This window comes from Chanodichthys erythropterus, chromosome 12 (assembly GCF_024489055.1).
Source record: "Chanodichthys erythropterus isolate Z2021 chromosome 12, ASM2448905v1, whole genome shotgun sequence".
Classification (NCBI taxonomy): domain Eukaryota; kingdom Metazoa; phylum Chordata; class Actinopteri; order Cypriniformes; family Xenocyprididae; genus Chanodichthys; species Chanodichthys erythropterus.
In genome coordinates, this window is record NC_090232.1 from 56,068,418 (window position 1) to 56,092,841 (window position 24,424).

Below are 24,424 nucleotides of genomic sequence, written 5' to 3' on the forward strand. Positions count from 1 at the left end.
CGCAACATTACTACAACGTTACCGCGCCAAACCCTCAACCTAAACACAACACAACCGCAACATTACTACAACGTTACTGCACTAAACCCTCAACCTAAACACAACACAACCGCAACATTACTACAACGTTACCGCGCCAAACCCTCAACCTAAACACAACACAACAGCAACATTACTACAACGTTACTGCACCAAACCCTCATCCTAAACACAACCGCAACATTACTACAACGTTACCGTGCCAAACCCTCAACCCAATCACAACACAACCGCAACATTACTACAACGTTACCGCGCCAAACCCTCAACCTAAACACAACACAACCGCAACGTTACTACAACGTTACAGTGCCAAACCCTCAACCTAAACACAACACAACCGCAACATTACTACAACGTTACCGCTCCAAACCCTCAACCCAATCACAACACAACCGCAACGTTACTACAACGTTACAGTGCCAAACCCTCAACCTAAACACAACACAACCGCAACATTACTACAACGTTACCGCGCCAAACCCTCAACCCAATCACAACACAACCGCAACATTACTACGTTACCGCGCCAAACCCTCAACCTAAACACAACACAACCGCAACATTACTACGTTACCGCGCCAAACCCTCAACCCAATCACAACACAACCGCAACATTACTACAACGTTACCGTGCCAAACCCTCAACCTAAACACAACACAACCGCAACATTACTACAACGTTACCGTGCCAAACCCTCAACCTAAACACAACACAACAGCAACATTACTACAACGTTACCGTGCCAAACCCTCAACCCAATCACAACACAACCGCAACATTACTACAACGTTACCGTGCCAAACCCTCAACCCAATCACAACACAACCGCAACATTACTACAACGTTACCGTGCCAAACCCTCAACCCAATCACAACACAACCGCAACATTACTACAACATTACTGCACCAAACCCTCATCCTAAACACAACACAACCGCAACATTACTACAACGTTACCGTGCCAAACCCTCAACCTAAACACAACACAACCGCAACGTTACTACAACGTTACCGCTCCAAACCCTCAACCTAAACACAACACAACCGCAACATTACTACAACATTACTGCACTAAACCCTCAACCTAAACACAACACAACCGCAACATTACTACAACGTTACCGCTCCAAACCCTCATCCTAAACACAACACAACCGCAACATTACTACAACGTTACCGCTCCAAACCCTCAACCTAAACACAACACAACCGCAACATTACTACAACATTACTGCACTAAACCCTCAACCTAAACACAACACAACCGCAACATTACTACAACGTTACCGCTCCAAACCCTCATCCTAAACACAACACAACCGCAACATTACTACAACGTTACCGCTCCAAACCCTCAACCTAAACACAACACAACCGCAACATTACTACAACATTACTGCACTAAACCCTCAACCTAATCACAACACAACCGCAACATAACTACAACGTTACCGCTCCAAACCCTCAACCTAAACACAACACAACCGCAACATTACTACAACATTACTGCACTAAACCCTCAACCTAAACACAACACAACCGCAACATAACTACAACGTTACCGCGCCAAACCCTCAACCTAAACACAACACAACCGCAACATAACTACAACATTACTGCACTAAACCCTCAACCTAATCACAACACAACCGCAACATAACTACAACGTTACCGCGCCAAACCCTCAACCTAAACACAACACAACCGCAACATAACTACAACGTTACCGTGCCAAACCCTCAACCTAAACACAAAACAACCGCAACATTACTACAACGTTACCGCGCCAAACCCTCAACCTAAACACAACACAACCGCAACATTACTACAACGTTACTGCACTAAACCCTCAACCCAATCACAACACAACCGCAACATTACTACAACGTTACCGTGCCAAACCCTCAACCTAAACACAACACAACCGCAACATTACTACAACATTACTGCACTAAACCCTCAACCTAAACACAACACAACAGCAACATTACTACGTTACTGCACCAAACCCTCATCCTAAACACAACCGCAACATTACTACAACGTTACCGCGCCAAACCCTCAACCTAAACACAACACAACCGCAACGTTACTACAACGTTACAGTGCCAAACCCTCAACCTAAACACAACACAACCGCAACGTTACTACAACATTACTGTGCCAAACCCTCAACCTAAACACAACACAACCGCAACATTACTACAACATTACTGTGCCAAACCCTCAACCTAAACACAACACAACAGCAACATTACTACGTTACTGCACCAAACCCTCATCCTAAACACAACCGCAACATTACTACAACGTTACCGCGCCAAACCCTCAACCTAAACACAACACAACCGCAACGTTACTACAACATTACTGTACCAAACCCTCAACCTAATCACAACACAACCGCAACGTTACTACAACATTACTGTGCCAAACCCTCAACCTAATCACAACACAACCGCAACATTACTACAAAGTTACCGCGCCAAACCCTCAACCTAAACACAACACAACCGCAACATTACTACAACGTTACAGTGCCAAACCCTCAACCTAAACACAACACAACCGCAACGTTACTACAACATTACTGTGCCAAACCCTCAACCTAATCACAACACAACCGCAACGTTACTACAACGTTACCGCGCCAAACCCTCAACCCAATCACAACACAACCGCAACGTTACTACGTTACCGCGCCAAACCCTCAACCTAAACACAACACAACCGCAACATTACTACGTTACCGCGCTAAACCCTCAACCCAATCACAACACAACCGCAACATTACTACAACATTACTGCACTAAACCCTCAACCTAAACACAACACAACCGCAACATTACTACAACGTTACCGTGCCAAACCCTCAACCTAAACACAACACAACCGCAACATTACTACAACGTTACCGTGCCAAACCCTCATCCTAAACACAACCGCAACATTACTACAACGTTACCGTGCCAAACCCTCAACCCAATCACAACACAACCGCAACATTACTACAACGTTACCGCGCCAAACCCTCAACCTAAACACAACACAACCGCAACGTTACTACAACGTTACCGTGCCAAACCCTCAACCTAAACACAACACAACCGCAACATTACTACAACGTTACCGTGCCAAACCCTCAACCCAATCACAACACAACCGCAACATTACTACAACGTTACAGTGCCAAACCCTCAACCTAAACACAACACAACCGCAACATTACTACAACGTTACCGCGCCAAACCCTCAACCCAATCACAACACAACCGCAACATTACTACGTTACCGCGCCAAACCCTCAACCTAAACACAACACAACCGCAACATTACTACGTTACCGCGCCAAACCCTCAACCCAATCACAACACAACCGCAACATTACTACAACGTTACCGTGCCAAACCCTCAACCTAAACACAACACAACCGCAACATTACTACAACGTTACCGTGCCAAACCCTCAACCTAAACACAACACAACCGCAACGTTACTACAACGTTACCGTGCCAAACCCTCAACCCAATCACAACACAACCGCAACATTACTACAACGTTACCGTGCCAAACCCTCAACCCAATCACAACACAACCGCAACATTACTACAACGTTACCGTGCCAAACCCTCAACCCAATCACAACACAACCGCAACATTACTACAACATTACTGCACCAAACCCTCATCCTAAACACAACACAACCGCAACATTACTACAACGTTACCGTGCCAAACCCTCAACCTAAACACAACACAACCGCAACGTTACTACAACGTTACCGCTCCAAACCCTCAACCTAAACACAACACAACCGCAACATTACTACAACATTACTGCACTAAACCCTCAACCTAAACACAACACAACCGCAACATTACTACAACGTTACCGCTCCAAACCCTCATCCTAAACACAACACAACCGCAACATTACTACAACGTTACCGCTCCAAACCCTCAACCTAAACACAACACAACCGCAACATTACTACAACATTACTGCACTAAACCCTCAACCTAAACACAACACAACCGCAACATTACTACAACGTTACCGCTCCAAACCCTCATCCTAAACACAACACAACCGCAACATTACTACAACGTTACCGCTCCAAACCCTCAACCTAAACACAACACAACCGCAACATTACTACAACATTACTGCACTAAACCCTCAACCTAATCACAACACAACCGCAACATAACTACAACGTTACCGCTCCAAACCCTCAACCTAAACACAACACAACCGCAACATTACTACAACATTACTGCACTAAACCCTCAACCTAAACACAACACAACCGCAACATAACTACAACGTTACCGCGCCAAACCCTCAACCTAAACACAACACAACCGCAACATAACTACAACATTACTGCACTAAACCCTCAACCTAATCACAACACAACCGCAACATAACTACAACGTTACCGCGCCAAACCCTCAACCTAAACACAACACAACCGCAACATAACTACAACGTTACCGTGCCAAACCCTCAACCTAAACACAAAACAACCGCAACATTACTACAACGTTACCGCGCCAAACCCTCAACCTAAACACAACACAACCGCAACATTACTACAACGTTACTGCACTAAACCCTCAACCCAATCACAACACAACCGCAACATTACTACAACGTTACCGTGCCAAACCCTCAACCTAAACACAACACAACCGCAACATTACTACAACATTACTGCACTAAACCCTCAACCTAAACACAACACAACAGCAACATTACTACGTTACTGCACCAAACCCTCATCCTAAACACAACCGCAACATTACTACAACGTTACCGCGCCAAACCCTCAACCTAAACACAACACAACCGCAACGTTACTACAACGTTACAGTGCCAAACCCTCAACCTAAACACAACACAACCGCAACGTTACTACAACATTACTGTGCCAAACCCTCAACCTAAACACAACACAACCGCAACATTACTACAACATTACTGTGCCAAACCCTCAACCTAAACACAACACAACAGCAACATTACTACGTTACTGCACCAAACCCTCATCCTAAACACAACCGCAACATTACTACAACGTTACCGCGCCAAACCCTCAACCTAAACACAACACAACCGCAACGTTACTACAACATTACTGTACCAAACCCTCAACCTAATCACAACACAACCGCAACGTTACTACAACATTACTGTGCCAAACCCTCAACCTAATCACAACACAACCGCAACATTACTACAAAGTTACCGCGCCAAACCCTCAACCTAAACACAACACAACCGCAACATTACTACAACGTTACAGTGCCAAACCCTCAACCTAAACACAACACAACCGCAACGTTACTACAACATTACTGTGCCAAACCCTCAACCTAATCACAACACAACCGCAACGTTACTACAACGTTACCGCGCCAAACCCTCAACCCAATCACAACACAACCGCAACGTTACTACGTTACCGCGCCAAACCCTCAACCTAAACACAACACAACCGCAACATTACTACGTTACCGCGCTAAACCCTCAACCCAATCACAACACAACCGCAACATTACTACAACATTACTGCACTAAACCCTCAACCTAAACACAACACAACCGCAACATTACTACAACGTTACCGTGCCAAACCCTCAACCTAAACACAACACAACCGCAACATTACTACAACGTTACCGTGCCAAACCCTCAACCTAAACACAACACAACAGCAACATTACTACAACGTTACCGTGCCAAACCCTCAACCCAATCACAACACAACCGCAACATTACTACAACGTTACCGTGCCAAACCCTCAACCCAATCACAACACAACCGCAACATTACTACAACGTTACCGTGCCAAACCCTCAACCCAATCACAACACAACCGCAACATTACTACAACGTTACCGTGCCAAACCCTCAACCCAATCACAACACAACCGCAACATTACTACAACGTTACCGTGCCAAACCCTCAACCCAATCACAACACAACCGCAACATTACTACAACATTACTGCACTAAACCCTCAACCTAAACACAACACAACCGCAACATTACTACAACGTTACCGTGCCAAACCCTCAACCTAAACACAACACAACCGCAACATTACTACGTTACCGCACCAAACCCTCAACCTAAACACAACACAACCGCAACGTTACTACAACGTTACCGCGCCAAACCCTCAACCTAAACACAACACAACCGCAACGTTACTACAACGTTACCGCGCCAAACCCTCAACCTAAACACAACACAACCGCAACGTTACTACAACATTACCGCTCCAAACCCTTAACCTAAACACAACACAACCGCAACATTACTACGTTACCGCGCCAAACCCTCAACCTAAACACAACACAACCGCAACGTTACTACAACATTACTGTGCCAAACCCTCAACCTAAACACAACACAACATAAACAGAACACAATTGTAATGTAACCACAAATGTGTTTCAGGTGTAATCAGGCCGCGTCATGGCCAAGGTAACGCTGAGGGGGCGGAGGCTGACGGCGTCATGACAATGGAGCGCAACACCAGGCTGCTGTACACGCTACAGTGAGTCAGCCGTTCTGATTGGCTCAGGCTGGATTGTCTGTCACCTGATTGGCTGATGTCACTTGTGGTTGTGTTTTTCGGTTGCTAGGGGCAGTTGTAATGTGGTGGATGATGGCGTTACCCCTGGCGACGGGCAGGGCGCTGGCGGACTGGACTCGTCCTTTTACAGCCACCTGAAACGCAACTGGACGTGGACCAGTCACCTGATCAACGAGAGCAAACAGGTACACATACACACACACACACACACACACACACACACACACAGTGTTTCCAGCTGATGTTGTGCTGTGTGTGAATGTGTTTGTCATGTGTTCAGAGCACTGAAGATACAGGAAAGCATCACGCCATCAGACTGAGGAACCTGCTGTCCAAACACCCTCTGCCCAAACCGCCCGCGCTCTCCGGTAACTCTTCACTATTACGCTCAGTCAGAGCAGTCAGACTCCTGCAGCAGTGTTATATCAGGTGATTGTGTGAATGAATGTCATTGGCAGCGCTTCAGAGAGGAGCAAAGGTGGCGCCCCCTGCCGTCCTGGAGGAGGAGGTGCGTCTGAGCTCAGAGCCGTCCAGCAGGAACGAGGAGGTGCGCGGAGGACGAAACCTCAAGCGCAAGAGAGCAGCGAACCAGAGCAGCAAGAAAGAGAGCAGCAAACCGGCCCGCAAGAAGAAGAAAGGTCACTGACGCTGACAGGAAGCTGATGTTAAACGGTGATGATGTCATGTAGCTCAACAGGAAGTGTGTGTGTGTGTGTTTGTCAGTGCGAGCGTGTAGGCAGAGTCAGGCTCAGGACGAGACGGACCAGCGGGCTCTTCTGCAGATGACCCGACAGAGAGTGGCCTGGACGCACCTGGAGGACAGTCTGCTGATGCTGTGCCGCGTCGCCAGTCACTTCCTCAACCGCAAGGTGCCGATTCACACACGCTAGCTTTCGTTAACGGAAACTACGAGCTTTCATTAAACATAATATAATGAACATAATATAAACAATCATCAATGTATTTTTTCTATTATAATAAAAGCCTGCAGAGGGCGCCAGCAGCCTGGTGATTGTTGTTGTTACACTGTACAGCAGATCAAATCCTCCTTTAATATTTGCCCAAACAATATTTAATTAAAATGTTCACTTAATCTTTAATATTTTGAAACTTCTTTATGATAAAAATGCTACATCCACTGTAATTTCTTGAACAAGAATCAAAACTGGCAAATTATTTTGAAATTACAATGAATAGTTTCATATTTAGAGACATATTGATGTATTCTCCTGTGTTGGTGTAGGTTTATAAATGATTTACCATACAAATGACGGCATGTCAACAACACACAATAACTCTTCTCTAAAGCAGCCCAACATGGCCACGCCCCCTTTGTTGAGCGTTCTCGGGGGCGAGGTTTATGTAAATTTAGGGTTAGTGATGTCACCAATCCAGGAAGAAGCTCACTGTAGTCCCTACCAGTCATTTGTTGTATTCCTTAAAAAGCCATTTTTGTGAAAGTAGATTGGCATTCTGTTGATTTGTGTTTAATGATGAAGCGTAAAAAGACATTTCTCACTGACCTCATCTCAGCTGCTAATGAAGTAGAGAACATGCTTATGTTTATATGTTATGTGTGTGTGTGTGTGTGTGTGTGTGTGTGTGTAGCTGAAGAGGCCGTTCGTGCCCTGGACGGTGGTTCGTGATGTGCTGCATGCCGAGTTTGAGTTATCGCTGGATAAAACATCTCTGTCTGTCAGCCGACGCTCACGATACATCATGAAGAACCCGCAGACCTGCCTCAACTACAGGTGTGTGTGTGTGTGTGATCAAATACACACTCCCTCACTCACACACACTATATGTGCATTATATTGACACACACATGCTGTCTGACTTCAGACTAATGAAACTCAGTGATTGTGATTGCTCTGGTGGTGTTGTAGGATTTGTCTGGCTGAGATGTATCAGGATAAAGAGCTGATGGCCAGATTCATGAACCGAACGGACGACTATAATGATGTGAAGGTGAGACTTTGCTTTTCTTCACTGATTCTGAATCAGTTCTCTCAGAGCGATGTTTACTTGCTGCCAGTTTCACAGGAGAAACCTTTCAGCGAGTGTTTAAATGTCCACAGAAAGTGTTGCTTCTCTTGACACTTGTGAAAAGGGTTTAACTCACATTAATCTGAATTTAGTTTTAGATTTGTAGGATAAATGGGTCTCAGATATCTTTAGTTGTCTTGTTTTCCAGCACAAATATCTACACATTCTTAAATCAAGATACATTTACTGGAGAAGAGAAATGACTGAAGATATTAAGACTGAAAAATGAATCAAAATGAAGTGTGTTTGTGTTACAGGTGTGTGCTGATGAGTATAAGGAGTTTGTTCGCTCTCTGAGGTCAAAGTTCAGCTCCAGCTATGGCTCCAGTGATATCATCATACCAGACAGCAGAGACGAGCTCTTTCACAAGTACACACACACACACACACACACACACACACACTTGTGTTATTTTAGCATTGCAGTTTTAATTCATATTTGGTGCTCTTTGATCATTTTTGACTTAAACATTTAATGTTTTGTTTTTTTTATTAGAATTGTGTACTACATTGGAATGGTACGAAATTTAGTAAAGGTTTTTGGTACTTGAAAAAAATTACGGACATGATTCGTAAAGATTAAATGTTCATGAAAAAACAGTCACACTTGTATTGTTCGTGATCAAAAATGAGCACATTGGAAATAAATGAGAGACGAATTTCATCTAGTGGAAGTGTTTGGTACTGCACCTAAACTAAATCTGACTGAAAGCTCATTTTTTGAGATATCACCCTCAAATTTAGAACTTGTTTAGATGTCTCACAGTTTTACAGTAAAACATATTTTGGAAAATATATTTTTCATTAAAAAAATGAAAAAAGCTATAAATTTCAAATACATAAACACACTTTTACACTAAAAAATAAATACACTTTTTTTATATATATATTTTTTCACTTCAGCAGTAATCTTCCAAGTGTCGTCTTAAAAAAGAGACTAAACTTCAGTCTGTGCTCCAAAACATTCAAGATTTACCAGTTTAAGTTGGAAATTTCATGTTCTGGTCTCTGCTCAAGGAGAATAAATGGATTATAAAATACTGCATAAATATAATGTAGTACCAGAAATTCCCTAAAAATACAAAATATGAAATTAAAAAACAATATTGAACTTAAATACAGTACATTTATTTCAATAAAAAAAGCAAATTTTCATCGTAAATTTTTACATTTTTCTGTATTTATATATTTATTTCAGTTTTATTTCAATTTTAACTCTTAATGATTTTTAAGTCTTTCAATCTTTTATTATTTGTGTGTGTTTCCTCAGGTTTAAGGTGTACACTATTGACGAATCACTGGAGTGCGGTAAAGACATCTTGAAGAGGTGTGTGTGTAGGACATTCATTTTAATAAACACAAACTGACGTTTTCATCAAGTATCAAGTGCTTTGAGCTCTGGAATACACTATAGCAGTTAAACACTATTCGTCTCATTATTATTATTATTATTATTATTATTATTATTACCAAAAACAAAAAAGTAATGTAAAGAAATGCAAGAAAGTTCGAGGAGAGTGAAAACCATAACGTTTAAAGTTTAAATACTGTGTGTGTAATAGTTTCTCCAGTGGAGTCTGTGTTTGATGCTGCACTGTAATGACTGTGTTACAGGAAGGAGGAAATTGATGTTCTGGTGCTGTTTAATTTAATTCAGAGCACTCTAGTGCTCACCAACGCTCAGATGAAGAACTACAGACCCTTCCAGGTACAGACACACACACACACGTTTATACCGTGATGATGTATCAGTCACATGTCAGTGATGCCGTCTATCTGTGTGTGTGTGTGTCAGACGTTCTGTCTGTACACGCGCTACAGCGAGGAGGTTCTGTCCCAGGCCTTCCAGACGTGTCGTAACCGGGCGTTAGTGAACCGCCGGCGGCCCATCACCAAGGCTCACCTGAAGAAGTGCCACTCGCTGCCCTTCCTGCCCATGTCCTATCAGCTGTCACAGCACTACTACAGGTCAAACACTTACAGCGCATGATAACCACTGGAAGTTACAGCAGTTTTGTGCAGTGCGCTCGTATTCCACACTGAAGCTGCCAGTTAAACGCCTGTCCGTCTGCTGCAGGTTCTTCACGTGGCGTTTCCCGAGCCTCCTCTTTAACGAGGCGTTCGATCTGATGACTGGTTTATACAAGGGCGGCAGCAGCGACAGACCCAACAACTTCCACTTCCAGAAAGACCCTGAGAACCCAGGAGAAGAGGGTGACGGGAGACAGGAGGAGGACGAGGACGATGCTCAGGCCATGCTGCAGTTCCCCATGGACGCTCCGGGGGGCGCCAGTGCGTGCTGCCTGTCCCTCATGACCCTGGGCCTGCTATCCGTGGACATCAGTATCCCACAGCAGATCGTGGTGGTGGACACTACGATGGTGGACAACGAGGTGGTCAAGAGGTGCTGCACGCGCTCAAGAACACTCACAGATGCACTCGCTAAAGACCTGTTCACTCTGTAACGATGACTAGATTAGCGTTCACATTAACAGGAACGATAACTGTAGCGATAACTTTTTTAGCGTTCACACCAACAGTAACGATAACAATATTAGCGTTCGCACCAACCATGACGATGACTATATTAGCGTTCACACCAACAGTAACGATAACCGTAACAATAGCTATATTAGCGTTTGCACCAACAGTAACAATAACCGTAACGATAACTATATTGGCGATCACACCAACAGTAACGATAACCGTAACGATAGCTATATTAGCGTTTGCACCAACAGTAACGATAACCGTAACGATAACTATATTAGCGTTCACACCAACAGTAACGATAACCGTAACGATAGCTATATTAGCGTTAACACCAACAGTAACGATAACCGTAACGATAACTATATTGGCGATCACACCAACCGTGACGATAACCGTAACGATAACTATATTAGCGTTAACACCAACAGTAACGATAACCGTAACGATAGCTATATTAGCGTTCACACCAACAGTAACGATAACTGTAACGATAACTATATTAGCGTTAACACCAACAGTAACGATAACCGTAACGATAGCTATATTAGCGTTAACACCAACAGTAACGATAACTGTAACGATAGCTATATTAGCGTTTGCACCAACAGTAACAATAACAGTGACGATAACTATATTAGCGTTAACACCAACAGTAACGATAACCGTAACGATAGCTATATTAGCGTTTGCACCAACAGTAACGATAACCGTGACGATAACTATATTAGCGTTCACACCAACAGTAACAATAACCGTGACGATAACTATATTAGCGCTCACACCAACAGTAACGATAACCGTAACGATAGCTATATTAACATTTGCACCAACAGTAACGATAACCGTAACGATAACTATATTAGCGTTCACACCAACAGTAACGATAACCGTAACGATAGCTATATTAGCGTTAACACCAACAGTAACGATAACCGTAACGATAACTATATTGGCGATCACACCAACCGTGACGATAACTATATTAGCGCTCACACCAACAGTAACGATAACTGTAACGATAACTATATTAGCGTTCACACCAACAGTAATGATAACTGTAACGATAACTATATTAGCGTTAACACCAACAGTAACGATAACCGTAACGATAGCTATATTAGCGTTAACACCAACAGTAACGATAACCGTAACGATAGCTATATTAGCGTTTGCACCAACAGTAACGATAACAGTGACGATAGCTATATTAGCGTTAACACCAACAGTAACGATAACCGTAACGATAACTATATTGGCGATCACACCAACCGTGACGATAACTATATTAGCGTTCACACCAACAGTAACGATAACTGTAACGATAACTATATTAGCGTTAACACCAACAGTAACGATAACCGTAACGATAGCTATATTAGCGTTAACACCAACAGTAACGATAACCGTAACGATAGCTATATTACCGTTTGCACCAACAGTAACGATAACAGTGACGATAACTATATTAGCGTTAACACCAACAGTAACGATAACCGTAACGATAGCTATATTAGCGTTTGCACCAACAGTAACGATAACCGTGACGATAACTATATTAGCGTTCACACCAACAGTAACGATAACCACGACTATAACTATATTAGCGTTCACACCAACAGTAACGATAACTGTGACGATAACTATATTAGCGTTCACACCAACAGTAACGATAACTGTAACGATAACTATATTAGCGTTAACACCAACAGTTACGATAACTGTAATGATAACTATATTAGCGTTCACACCAACTGTAACGATAACTGTAACGATAACTATATTAGCGTTAACACCAACAGTTACGATAACTGTAATGATAACTATATTAGCGTTCACACCAACAGTAACGATAACTGTAACGATAACTATATTGGCGTTAACACCAACAGTAACGATAACTGTAATGATAACTATATTGGCGTTCACACCAACAGTAACGATAACTACATTAGCGTTAACACCAACAGTAACGATAACTGTAACGAAAACTATATTAGCGTTCACACCAACAGTAACGATAACCGTAACGATAATTATATTAGTGTTAACACCAACAGTAACGATAACTGTAACGATAACTATATTAGCGTTCACACCAACAGTAACGATAACCGTAACGATAATTATATTAGTGTTAACACCAACAGTAACGATAACCGTAACGATAGCTATATTAGCGTTAACACCAACAGTAACGATAACCGTAACGATAACTATATTGGCGATCACACCAACCGTGACGATAACTATATTAGCGCTCACACCAACAGTAACGATAACTGTAACGATAACTATATTAGCGTTCACACCAACAGTAACGATAACTGTAACGATAACTATATTAGCGTTAACACCAACAGTAACGATAACCGTAACGATAGCTATATTAGCGTTAACACCAACAGTAACGATAACCGTAACGATAGCTATATTAGCGTTTGCACCAACAGTAACGATAACAGTGACGATAACTATATTAGCGTTAACACCAACAGTAACGATAACCGTAACGATAGCTATATTAGCGTTTGCACCAACAGTAACGATAACCGTGACGATAACTATATTGGCGATCACACCAACAGTAACGATAACTGTAATGATAACTATATTAGCATTCACACCAACAGTAACGATAACCGTAACGATAATTATATTAGTGTTAACACCAACAGTAACGATAACTGTACCGATAACTATATTGGCGATCACACCAACAGTAACGATAACCGTAACGATAACTATATTGGCGATCACACCAACAGTAACGATTACTGTAACGATAATTATATTAGTGTTAACACCAACAGTAACGATAACTGTAATGATAACTATATTAGCGTTCACACCAACAGTAACGATAACCGTAACGATAACTATATTAGCGTTCACACCAACAGTAACGATAACTGTGACGATAACTATATTAGCATTCACACCAACAGTAACGATAACTGTGACGATAATTATATTAGCGTTAACACCAACAGTAACGATAACTGTGACGATAACTATATTAGCGTTAACACCAACAGTAACGATAACTGTGACGATAACTATATTAGTGTCCACACCAACAGTAACGATAACTGTAACGATAACTATATTAGCGTTCACACCAACTGTAACGATAACTATATTAGCGTTCACACCAACAGTAACGATAACTGTGACTATAACTATATTAGCGTTAACACCAACAGTAACGATAACTGTAACGAAAACTATATTAGTGTTCACACCAACGGTAACGATGACTGTAACGAAAACTATATTAGTGTTCACACCAACAGTAACGATAACTGTGATGATAACTATATTAGTGTTCACACCAACAGTAACGATAACTGTAACGATAACTATAGTAGCGTTCACACCAACAGTAACGATAACTGTAACGATAACTATATTAGCGTTCACACCAACAGTTACGATAACTGTAACGATAACTATATTAGCGTTCACACCAACACCAACAGTAACGATAACTGTAACGAAAACTATATTAGTGTTCACACCAACGGTAACGATGACTGTAACGAAAACTATATTAGTGTTCACACCAACGGTAACGATAACTGTGACGATAACTATATTAGTGTTCACACCAACAGTAACGATAACTGTAACGATAACTATATTAGCGTTCACACCAACAGTAACGATAACTGTAACGATAACTATATTAGCGTTCACACCAACAGTTACGATAACTGTAACGATAACTATATTAGCGTTCAGACCAACAGTAACGATAACTGTGACTATAACTATATTAGTGTTCACACCAACAGTAACGATAACTGTAACGATAACTATATTAGCGTTCACACCAACAGTAACGATAACTGTAACGATAACTATATTAGCGTTCACACCAACAGTTACGATAACTGTAACGATAACTATATTAGCGTTCACACCAACAGTTACGATAACTGTGACTATAACTATATTAGTGTTAACACCAACAGTAACGATAACCGTAACGATAACTATATTAGTGTTCACACCAACAGTAACGATAACTGTAACGATAACTATATTAGCGTTCACACCAACAGTTACGATAACTGTAACGATAACTATATTAGCGTTCACACCAACAGTAACGATAACTGTGACTATAACTATATTAGTGTTCACACCAACAGTAACGATAACTGTAACGATAACTATATTAGCGTTCACACCAACAGTAACGATAACTGTAACGATAACTATATTAGCGTTCACACCAACAGTTGCGATAACTGTAACGATAACTATATTAGCGTTCACACCAACAGTTACGATAACTGTGACTATAACTATATTAGTGTTAACACCAACAGTAACGATAACCGTAACGATAACTATATTAGTGTTCACACCAACAGTAACGATAACTGTAACGATAATTATATTAGTGTTCACACCAATAGTAACGATGACTGTAACGAAAACTATATTAGTGTTCACACCAACAGTAACGATGACTGTAACGAAAACTATATTAGTGTTCACACCAACAGTAACGATAACTGTCACGATAATTATATTAGTGTCCAGACCAGCGCAAGATATCAATATGTTTATTATAAGTGCTTCAGCTTTGTCGTCTGTCTCTTTAAACACTCAAGCTCTTTAAAGCAGGATGGATTCTGATTGGCTGTCAGTATTTTTTCATTCATCAGCTTTGAAAGTTATTATTGTTGCATTGATATCCTGTTAGAGTGATTATTAAAGCTTTAGTCAATGTTCCTGGTGTGAACGGGCCTCAACACTCTCACAGCTGACCGTGTGTGTGTGTGTGTTTCAGTCTCACTAAAGCGCTGGAGGAGGAAGAGGAGGAGGACGACGAAGTGAGGAAGAGGAGGCCGGAGGTCAAATCCACACAGGCGTCTCACACCAATTACCTGCTGATGAGGGGATATTACGCTCACGGGATCCTGCGCTCGCAGACGCACAACTCCAACAGCACCGACAACATCATGGTCAACGCCTGCACCGTCCACCTGCAGCTGAGACGCACACCGCAACACACACTCTTCACTGCGGACGGTGCGCACACACACACACACACACACACACACACGGTCACGATCCGTCACGTGTTTCTCATTCACGTCTGTCTCTCCTGCAGCTGACGCCGCCTCGGCTCTGTGTCCGTCCGCTCCTCCGTCTCTCCCGCTGTCCTTCACGCGAGTGTTCCGTTCGGCAGCCGTCGAGCCGCAGGCCTTCCTGGAGCGGTGCGTGAGCGCGTCGGGATATGGAGCGCAGGACGTCCAGGCGGCGACGGAGATCAGAGACGCCGTGCAGGAGGGGGCGGAGTTTGGCATTGACAGACAGGACCTGTGCGAGCGCTTCATACACCTGGAGCGGCCGGAGGACGGGCGGAGCCGAACGCTGCAGCAGTACATACAGGTGAGAGAGAGACGAGTGATGTGTGCGAGAGTTCACTGCAGGTTGACTTGTGTTGAGAGTGTGTGTGTGTGTGTGTGTGTGTGTGTGTGTGTGTGTGTGTGTGTGTGTGTGTGTGTGTGTGTGTGTGTAGGATCTGGTGGATGGAGAGCAGCTGGTGGAGGTGGGCGCTCTCTCTCAGAGACTGGTGTGTGCGGAGGCTGCGTCTCATTGGCTATTGGAGAGCGCATGTGATAGTGTGCAGATGAAGGGAGGCCCCGCCTATGACCATGACTCCGCCCACGACACACCCCCACCCACCAAGAGACGAGCCGTGGAATCTGATTCCCAGGAGATTGTTGCCATGGAAGGAGTCTCCACAAGCACAGCTGTCAATCAGACCGTTGCCATGGAACCTGTCTCCACGGACACAGCTTCAGATCAGTCTCCTGCACATCAGGAGGCGGTTCGTGAAGTTGGCGGGAACGCAGAACAGTGTATGACAGACATCGAAGGGGCGGAGCTTAATAAAGACCCCGCCCCTTCTCCGATCAAAGGTGTGTGTTTGGACTCTGAAGAGTTTGACTTTGGTTTGTTGTAGGCATGTGACGTATCAGTTTTTCATGTTGCGATTAATCGCTGAAGCTTTTCTCACGGTATACGGTATTAACACATAAGTTGCAAAAAAAAGTGTTGTCAGTATAACGGGTTTAAGAACTCTTTTTGTAATGACAAAATAACTCTGAATGTTTAAATACAATATTAGAATTAGAATTAGAATTAGGCTATAAAGAACAACAGGAAACACTTTACAGTAAGGTCTCATTATTTAATGCATTAACTCAGATTGAGCAACAGCTACATTTGTTAGTTTGATCTCAAGTCCATTAAATAAGTTCTTTTGATTTAGTAATGTTATTAAACAGTAACTAAGAAATTAACATTAACTAAGAATAATTAATGCTTTATAAGTATGATTGTCAGTTTGGTAATAACATGTTAACTAATGAAGCCGTACGTGTCAAAGTTTTACTGAACAATAACAAATGATCAGAACATTTCTAATCATTAGGGCAGATAAAATATAAAAATGTTTAAGTTTGAAAATAAGTAGCCTATTAAGTCTTTAAGTATGAAGTATTTGGTGCTGTGATGAACAACACTGAGATTAAAACACCTTTCTTATTATAAACAAAGCATTTATTGAATCAAGCTCCAAAAATGGCTTGAAACTTCACTAGCAGCTGCTTTGTTTGTGGGGTTTCCGGGGTAACCGCTGCATTTCTGCTGTTCCATCAGCGCCCTCTGCTGTCAGAGAGTGAACTTTCATTCAGCGCGTCTCCGTCACTCGTTCAGCCATGTGCTTCTCGTGCACATTGGGCTCGTTTACATCTGAGTGTGTGAATACAGCGGTGTTGTGCATTTTATACGGTTGATGGGGAAAGTATTCTTAAATGCATTGTAAAAATGTTAATAATTGGTAATAAATTATTATTTACGGTATTTTAAAGTGCCCACGATTACAATATCCTGCATATTCATTATGGTGATATATCGCATTACCGAATATCGGCACACGTCTAGTTTGTTGTTGTGTGTTTGTGTGTTGATGTTTCCATTTGTGGTTTCAGATGGAGCTGAAGGAGCTGATCAGGAGGAACAGTGAGTGAATCACATGACTCTCACATGACAGTCGTCAGTCTGATCTGAGCTGCAGTAATGCCTGTTGATTGTCTCTCTCCGACAGCGGCGTCCGGGAGCCGGTGCGGTTCGTCAGCCGGCCGTGGCGTGTGGTGGACGGCTCTCTGAATCGTCCGGTGTGTAAAGGCATGCTGGAGTCGCTGCTGCTGCACATCATGACGAGTCCGGCTCTGCGCGAGTCGGAGCTGCTGCAGCACTACAGTCAGGTGCTGCAGCCCGTCGTCATCCTGGACCTGCTGCAGGTGAGCGTCTGTCCCGAGCGCGAGCTCAGTGTGGTGTTCGTCTGGACACTGAGTCACGTCACCGTCGTTTATATAGCGCTTTACTCCCCTTTAATGCAGGAGAACACGTGACAAACTGATGTCAGACTCTGCAGATATTATAATGCATTTTAACTTTGGTTACAATTATTTTAAAACTTACATTATGAATACCTTTATAATACATGAGGACTAATAAAGTAAAGTGTTAACATAAGTTGTTCTGCCCTGTGTGGAAAAATCAGCACATTTTAGTCCAGTTTGATTGTTAACAAGCGTTTCCTGGAAGAAGAAAATCCTCCAGGGTTAAAATGACCAGAACCCAACACAGGCACAAACATGAGTTTGATTCATTTCTGTGAGTTCAAACTCTGTTTAGTGAATTGATTCAGTGATTCACAGTATTGTCTTGATTCTGATAGATGTGTGTGTGTCGTCAGGTCCTGATCGATCTCGGCTGCGTGAGGAAGCGCTATGTCATCCAGAAGCACAAACCCTCACTCTTCTCCAAGCCCAGGGTGCCGCAGGTCAAAGGTCAGGCCGAGGTCAGCGTGAGGGACGCGGGGACGGCGTTCTACGAGCCCACGGCGGACTGTGTGCTGAGGCTGGCGCGAGTCTTTCCTCACGAGCTCAACTGGAACAGATGGGTTCAGCTGTGTCTCCGCGCCTGAGCAAAGTGTTTCCGTTCACTTGTTAATTATTTTTTAATATGACCTGCTTCTGTTGCACAAAATAAAGGCCTTTTTCATAACATGCCTATTTTCCATTCAGTTTTTTCTGAGCCATATAATGGCAGTGAACCCTTATCAGTGTGACGTCACTGTTTCTGGGTCTAAACGTCAAGCAATCAAATATACTGTGCAAAAGCTAATATAATATAATATGCTATTAAATACACTCAGTAAAACTACAGAAATCGTGATTCTAACCTTTATCTCCATATCAAAACATCTCTGATGGCTAACTGAAAGTCATAATGTTGAATTTTCTCAAAATTTCTCAAAATTATGATTTACAAAAGCATGTTTTTTCTTATGTATCAAAGATGGGCTTCACTTGTACCGTGTTGTACAGTAGTTGAGCATATGCGTGAAAACAAACCACAAATCAAATGCATTATTTCACCATCACAGATCCTGCAATATCAAAACAAGCCATTTCTGGAGCTTGATTAAATAAATGCTTTGTTTATAATGAGGGTGTTTTAAGATCAAGGCAAATTTGATTTGTCACGATCCCTTTAATTCTCTTTTTTTATGGTCTGCAAAAAAATAAGGTCATACGGCATTGGAACAACAGCAAGGTGAGTAAATATTGACTTTACTTTTAGTCGAACTGTCCTTTTAAGCCATAATGTAAGGTTGTGTTACATAATGAAGTGTGTTTGATGGACATCACACACACACACATTTCTGCAGACTTTAATGTCTTTGATAAACTTTATTCTCATTTCCATATCATTTCTTAACAGGTTAATCTCATTTCTTCTGTTCTCTCAATCATCACAAAGTACATGAATCTCATGGCATCAGCGTTCCCGCTCTCTACTAAAGTAAAGTTGCTATAAATCCGAGTTTGAAAGCTCAGAGTCGAATCTTCCTCTTCACTGAAGACTAGAGACTACGTCTACCCTTTTATTTTAAAAGACCGATCAAACCTTCTCCTCGGACTGAAAGAGAAGCGTGCAGCGGATGAGCTGCGTTACGATTTGTTGTTGTTACAAACGTCTGGCGCTGTCCGAGGCTTGAGTTTGAGCTTGATGGGGTCTTTGGGAGCCAGTAGACCATTGAGGCCGAGCTCCAGAGGAACCTGTGAAGAGCAAGAGAAGGTCAGTGTGAGCGAACCAACGAATGAACACGCGTCCTCCTGCTACCAGAGACCAATCCGTCTCACCTGTGTCTCCTCGCACACGGAGACGTCGAACCTCTGCAGGATCTCCACGATGGCCAGCTTCATGGTCACCTGAGCAAATCGCATCCCGATGCAGTTCCTGGGGCCGAGGCCGAAGGGCATGTACATGTAGGGGTCAATCGACTCCTTGTTTCCTTTAGTGAACCTGTTCATAAGGCAGGAAAAGGTCATGTTGGCTTGAAGTATTTAAACAGACAGTTACTCTAAAGAAGCGACTCACACGTTTCATCTGTGTGTAATGCTGTTCTCTTAACACAAAACCCAAGCATATACAGTTTTATTTTTTAGAAAATGAGCGATGGTTTCTCTAGATGAGACTCTTATTCCTCGTCTGGGATCATGTAGAGCTCTTTGAAGCTGCACTGAAACTGACATTTGGACCTTCAACCCGTTGAACCCCAGTGAAGTCCACTATATGGAGAAACATCCTGGAATGTTTTCCTCAAAAACCTTAATTTCTTTTCCACCGAAGAAAGAAGGACATGAACATCTTTGATGACATGGAGGAGAGTAAATTATCAGGAAATTGTAATTTGAAAGTGAACTAATCATGATGAGTGAAACAGGAGAAACCCGTCCTGACCTCTCCGGTTTGAAGCTCTCTGGTTCGCTCCAGTAATCCGGGTCTCTGTGGAGGGCGAAGGTTGGGATCATGACGACCATGTCTTTAGGGATGATGAGGCCGTTGATGTCCACCGTTTTCTTGCAGACCCGCTCGAGTCGAGCTGCAACGGGGTACAGCCGGAGGGACTCGCTCAGCGCGGCGTCCAGATAGTCCATGTTCATGACGGCTTCGTAGTCCACCGGGGCCTTCGACACACAATCACTGGTTAAAGTCTCCAACTCCTCACACTGATCCCAACGAGTATTTCAATGGGTTCTACCTTATCAGGAAAGGTCTCGTCGATCTCCTCCTGCAGTTTCTTCATGGTCTCTGGGTTGGTTGCGAGATTGTAGAAGAAGAACATCAGAGTGCTGCTGCTGGTCTCGTAACCGGCGAAGATGAAGATCATGGCCTGCGATAAGATCTCGTGGTCGCTCAGACCTGCACGGTACACAGTTTAAGGCATGTGTCTTCAAACTTGGTAGAAAGCTATTTTCATGGTTAACCATCTGAGATACTTCACCTTTCTCTGTGTGATCCATGCCCTCCTGAGTTTTCCCTGCCGTCTGAGAATCGACCATCAGCTGCAGGAAGTCAACTCTCTTCTGCAGGAATTGAGAACAGTGGTTTAAGACATCGTCACTATGTAGTTGTTCGTGTTTAGTGTTTGTTGTACCTTCTTGTGGTCCTTGGCCACTCTTTCAGACTTGATCTTCTGTAATGCAGCGTAGAAGAAATCGGTCACAGATGTTGGGAAAAAGGCAAAATCCATTTTTTCCATGACGGGGACGATGAAAGGAAATAAAGCTACAGAAGAAATTGTAAAAGGTCTTAACAGGGAATGTTCTCAGAACGTTCTGCCAAGGTTCTCTCAAAGTTATGAACAATCGTTCTCTAATGAAATGTTTATTCAAAGTTATCTTTGCTTTTCTACATTAGCTTCTGAAGTGTGTTTGACAGGACTAGTTGAGTCCTTACCACTGATCAGGAACACAGGGTTCAGGAAGTCAAACTTCAGCATCTTCTTAATGTTGGTCACAAATGGATCTTTGGGGTTGTTGAGAGAGTCGATGTCCACGCTGAACGCCGTGCTGGTCACCACATCCATACTGTACGCGCCGAAGAACCTGAACACATGCAGGCATTGTTATCTGATAAACATACAGTCTATATACTCTATATTTAATGAATGTTTTCTCTGTTCAGGAGGTTATTAAAGGTGATTGGTCAGGAAATTGAGCACCTTTGCTCAGGTAATTATAGTGATATTATTGCAACTCCATTCTTATCTCTTCAGATAACAAGAAGCTGTTTGTGATATCATGCAATATGTGTCTTACTCTTTAATATCCACGCTTTCTCCTCGTGTTGCTGACTTCCCCAGATTCTGAACTAGAATTTGAGAGTGTGTCTTCATGATGCCAAACATCTAGAGTGAGAAACAGCAGTACATCTTCATCACTCACAGGTATATTTATTATGAAGGGAATCAAACACACACATTCTCCTCATGAATGATCCTGTAGTTCAGTTCAGTCATTCATCTCAAACTGAGTTTGTTTGTTTGTACAGCCTTTAAATAACGCTTCAGATAAGTGTTGTGATAACTTCTGCTGTAACACTTGTTAGCGTGAGAATGATCCAGATAGACTCACGGACCTCCTTTAACCTCCCGCTGGTGAAGGAGGGCGAGAGGACGCTGCGGATTCTCCTCCAGTCGTCGTCTTCAACGATGGACACGGCGTCGTACAGCGGCCCGTTCAGACGGAAGTTCTGCCAGATCAGAGGACCAAAGTGGACGCAGTGAAGATAAAATGACAACACAAGCACAGACTCTGACCCGTTTTTTACAGAGATAAAAGATGGGAGGAAAAATTATATTTAAAACGATAGAATATTCGCTCACTTTTGCGTTCCGCAAGAAACTTTGTGTTCTCTTGTAAAAGTATCGTTTTCCGCTGAGAAATTTTGCCTACACTCACAAATCTTTTGGGTTCCCCCAAGAAACTGTACTTTTGCTTGCATAACGTTTGTGTTTCCCTGAGAAACTTTGTGTTTGCATGTAAAACTTTTCCCCCCCTTTTTCCCTCATATTATTTTCAGTACGTTTTTGAGGGAATGCAAAAGCATTGAGATATCATTTTTCCTCCAATCTCTTTTTTTTATCAACACCATGCCCTTTAAGGGCTCCGTAGTATTTCAAAAGTATTTCATTTCAGAATGAGGATGGTGATTTTACCCTTCTGTTGGTGAAGAGAGAGTAGCATTCTTTAATCAGGACGGTTTTGATGATGGATTGATCCATGATGCACAGAACAGGCTGTCTCGCATCATAGATACTGTGAGAAACGCAAACAATTCAGAAAAAAAAATACATTCAGAAGAATCATAACTGTACAATTTATTCACTTTCATTATCATTATGACCGTCATCCTCGGCTCTTCGTTACAGATCTTACTGATCTCATAATGTTGAACCTCCAAACATGTTTGTCTTCTCATCTTAAACTGAGTCATTTCTGTTTCAGATGTTCTGAAATGATTCTTTCAGACGATTCATTGAGATTTACCAGTGAAGTCTCACTCACCCCCAGACTCGTCCATACTTCTTGAAACAATCCATATCGAAATTATGAAAGCCCTGAAAGCACAGCGACAGAGAAGTTCACATTTAGACACGTTCAGAAGAGTCAAAACAAAAACACTGAGAGAGGAACTTCGCTCTCAAATCTTTTGCGTTCCTGCAGTGTCATCTGTGTGTTTGATGGCTTCTCTGGCCGAGAACCAGTAGATCATCAAGATCCAGATGTGACCAACGGTCAGTTAAACACAGTATCAGACTCATGCTGTATTTGCTTTCTAATAAACTCACCTCTTTATATCTCAGCATCGTTCCGAAGAAAGGAAGGGGCTTGGGACCCGCTATTCCCAACTTCTTGAAGTGACTGAGAGGCCAGTATCCATATCTGGAAGTGACAAAACCATTTGAACAAAACCATCCCAGCTAAGAAAAATATGTTCTGAGAAGTTTTTCCCATTAAGTTATGATAATGTTATTTCTGATGTTCGTTAAACGTTGAAAACATCTAGTTTTTTAAATTTTAAATTAGAAACTTTTCTTGGTAATGAAATGGCCCTGCGTCTCTTCATATGAGTCAAATGAGTTGCTTATCGAATCATTTTTATTCAGAACTAATGATTGAGTTTAGTAGAGTGAGTCACTTACATAACCAGAAGCGCCACAAACAGCATGAGCAGAGCCCATGTTTCCGCTGAGAAGAACAGACCGTAGCTCATGGTTCCTGATCCCAGGACGCTCAGACTACAAACACTGAGGAGCAGGAGCTTTATTCAGCTCTGGATTACACATTA

At 42.5% G+C, this 24,424-nt stretch overlaps 2 protein-coding genes across 4 annotated transcripts in view; one reads left to right on the plus strand and one right to left on the minus strand.

Annotated features, from left to right (window-relative positions):
- Window positions 1-20,250, plus strand: part of LOC137032019 (general transcription factor 3C polypeptide 1) — a 33,697-nt gene extending 13,447 nt beyond the window's left edge. For 2 of the 3 annotated variants that reach the window (XM_067403481.1, XM_067403482.1), the window contains exons 20-37: window positions 6,517-6,616; window positions 6,705-6,840; window positions 6,936-7,023; window positions 7,114-7,293; window positions 7,379-7,524; window positions 8,264-8,406; window positions 8,542-8,623; window positions 8,959-9,071; window positions 9,972-10,028; window positions 10,316-10,409; window positions 10,497-10,669; window positions 10,779-11,105; window positions 15,996-16,237; window positions 16,320-16,600; window positions 16,731-17,133; window positions 18,208-18,238; window positions 18,324-18,519; window positions 18,978-20,250. In XM_067403481.1, the coding sequence (XP_067259582.1) occupies window positions 6,517-6,616; window positions 6,705-6,840; window positions 6,936-7,023; window positions 7,114-7,293; window positions 7,379-7,524; window positions 8,264-8,406; window positions 8,542-8,623; window positions 8,959-9,071; window positions 9,972-10,028; window positions 10,316-10,409; window positions 10,497-10,669; window positions 10,779-11,105; window positions 15,996-16,237; window positions 16,320-16,600; window positions 16,731-17,133; window positions 18,208-18,238; window positions 18,324-18,519; window positions 18,978-19,208 (3,023 nt within the window). In that variant the 3' untranslated portion in view covers window positions 19,209-20,250. The remainder of the gene's footprint in view (window positions 1-6,516; window positions 6,617-6,704; window positions 6,841-6,935; window positions 7,024-7,113; window positions 7,294-7,378; window positions 7,525-8,263; window positions 8,407-8,541; window positions 8,624-8,958; window positions 9,072-9,971; window positions 10,029-10,315; window positions 10,410-10,496; window positions 10,670-10,778; window positions 11,106-15,995; window positions 16,238-16,319; window positions 16,601-16,730; window positions 17,134-18,207; window positions 18,239-18,323; window positions 18,520-18,977) is intronic. The other variant, XM_067403483.1, reaches the window with a different exon arrangement.
- Window positions 19,972-24,424, minus strand: cyp3a65 (cytochrome P450, family 3, subfamily A, polypeptide 65). Its single transcript, XM_067403484.1, has 13 exons — window positions 24,279-24,424; window positions 23,925-24,018; window positions 23,641-23,693; window positions 23,292-23,391; window positions 22,712-22,825; window positions 22,393-22,481; window positions 22,031-22,179; window positions 21,729-21,859; window positions 21,576-21,657; window positions 21,333-21,493; window positions 21,032-21,258; window positions 20,431-20,593; window positions 19,972-20,346 (listed from the first exon to the last, which is right to left on the minus strand). Exons 1-13 carry the CDS (start codon window positions 24,347-24,349, stop codon window positions 20,239-20,241), a joined length of 1,542 nt encoding a protein of 513 aa, XP_067259585.1. The 5' UTR covers window positions 24,350-24,424; the 3' UTR covers window positions 19,972-20,238.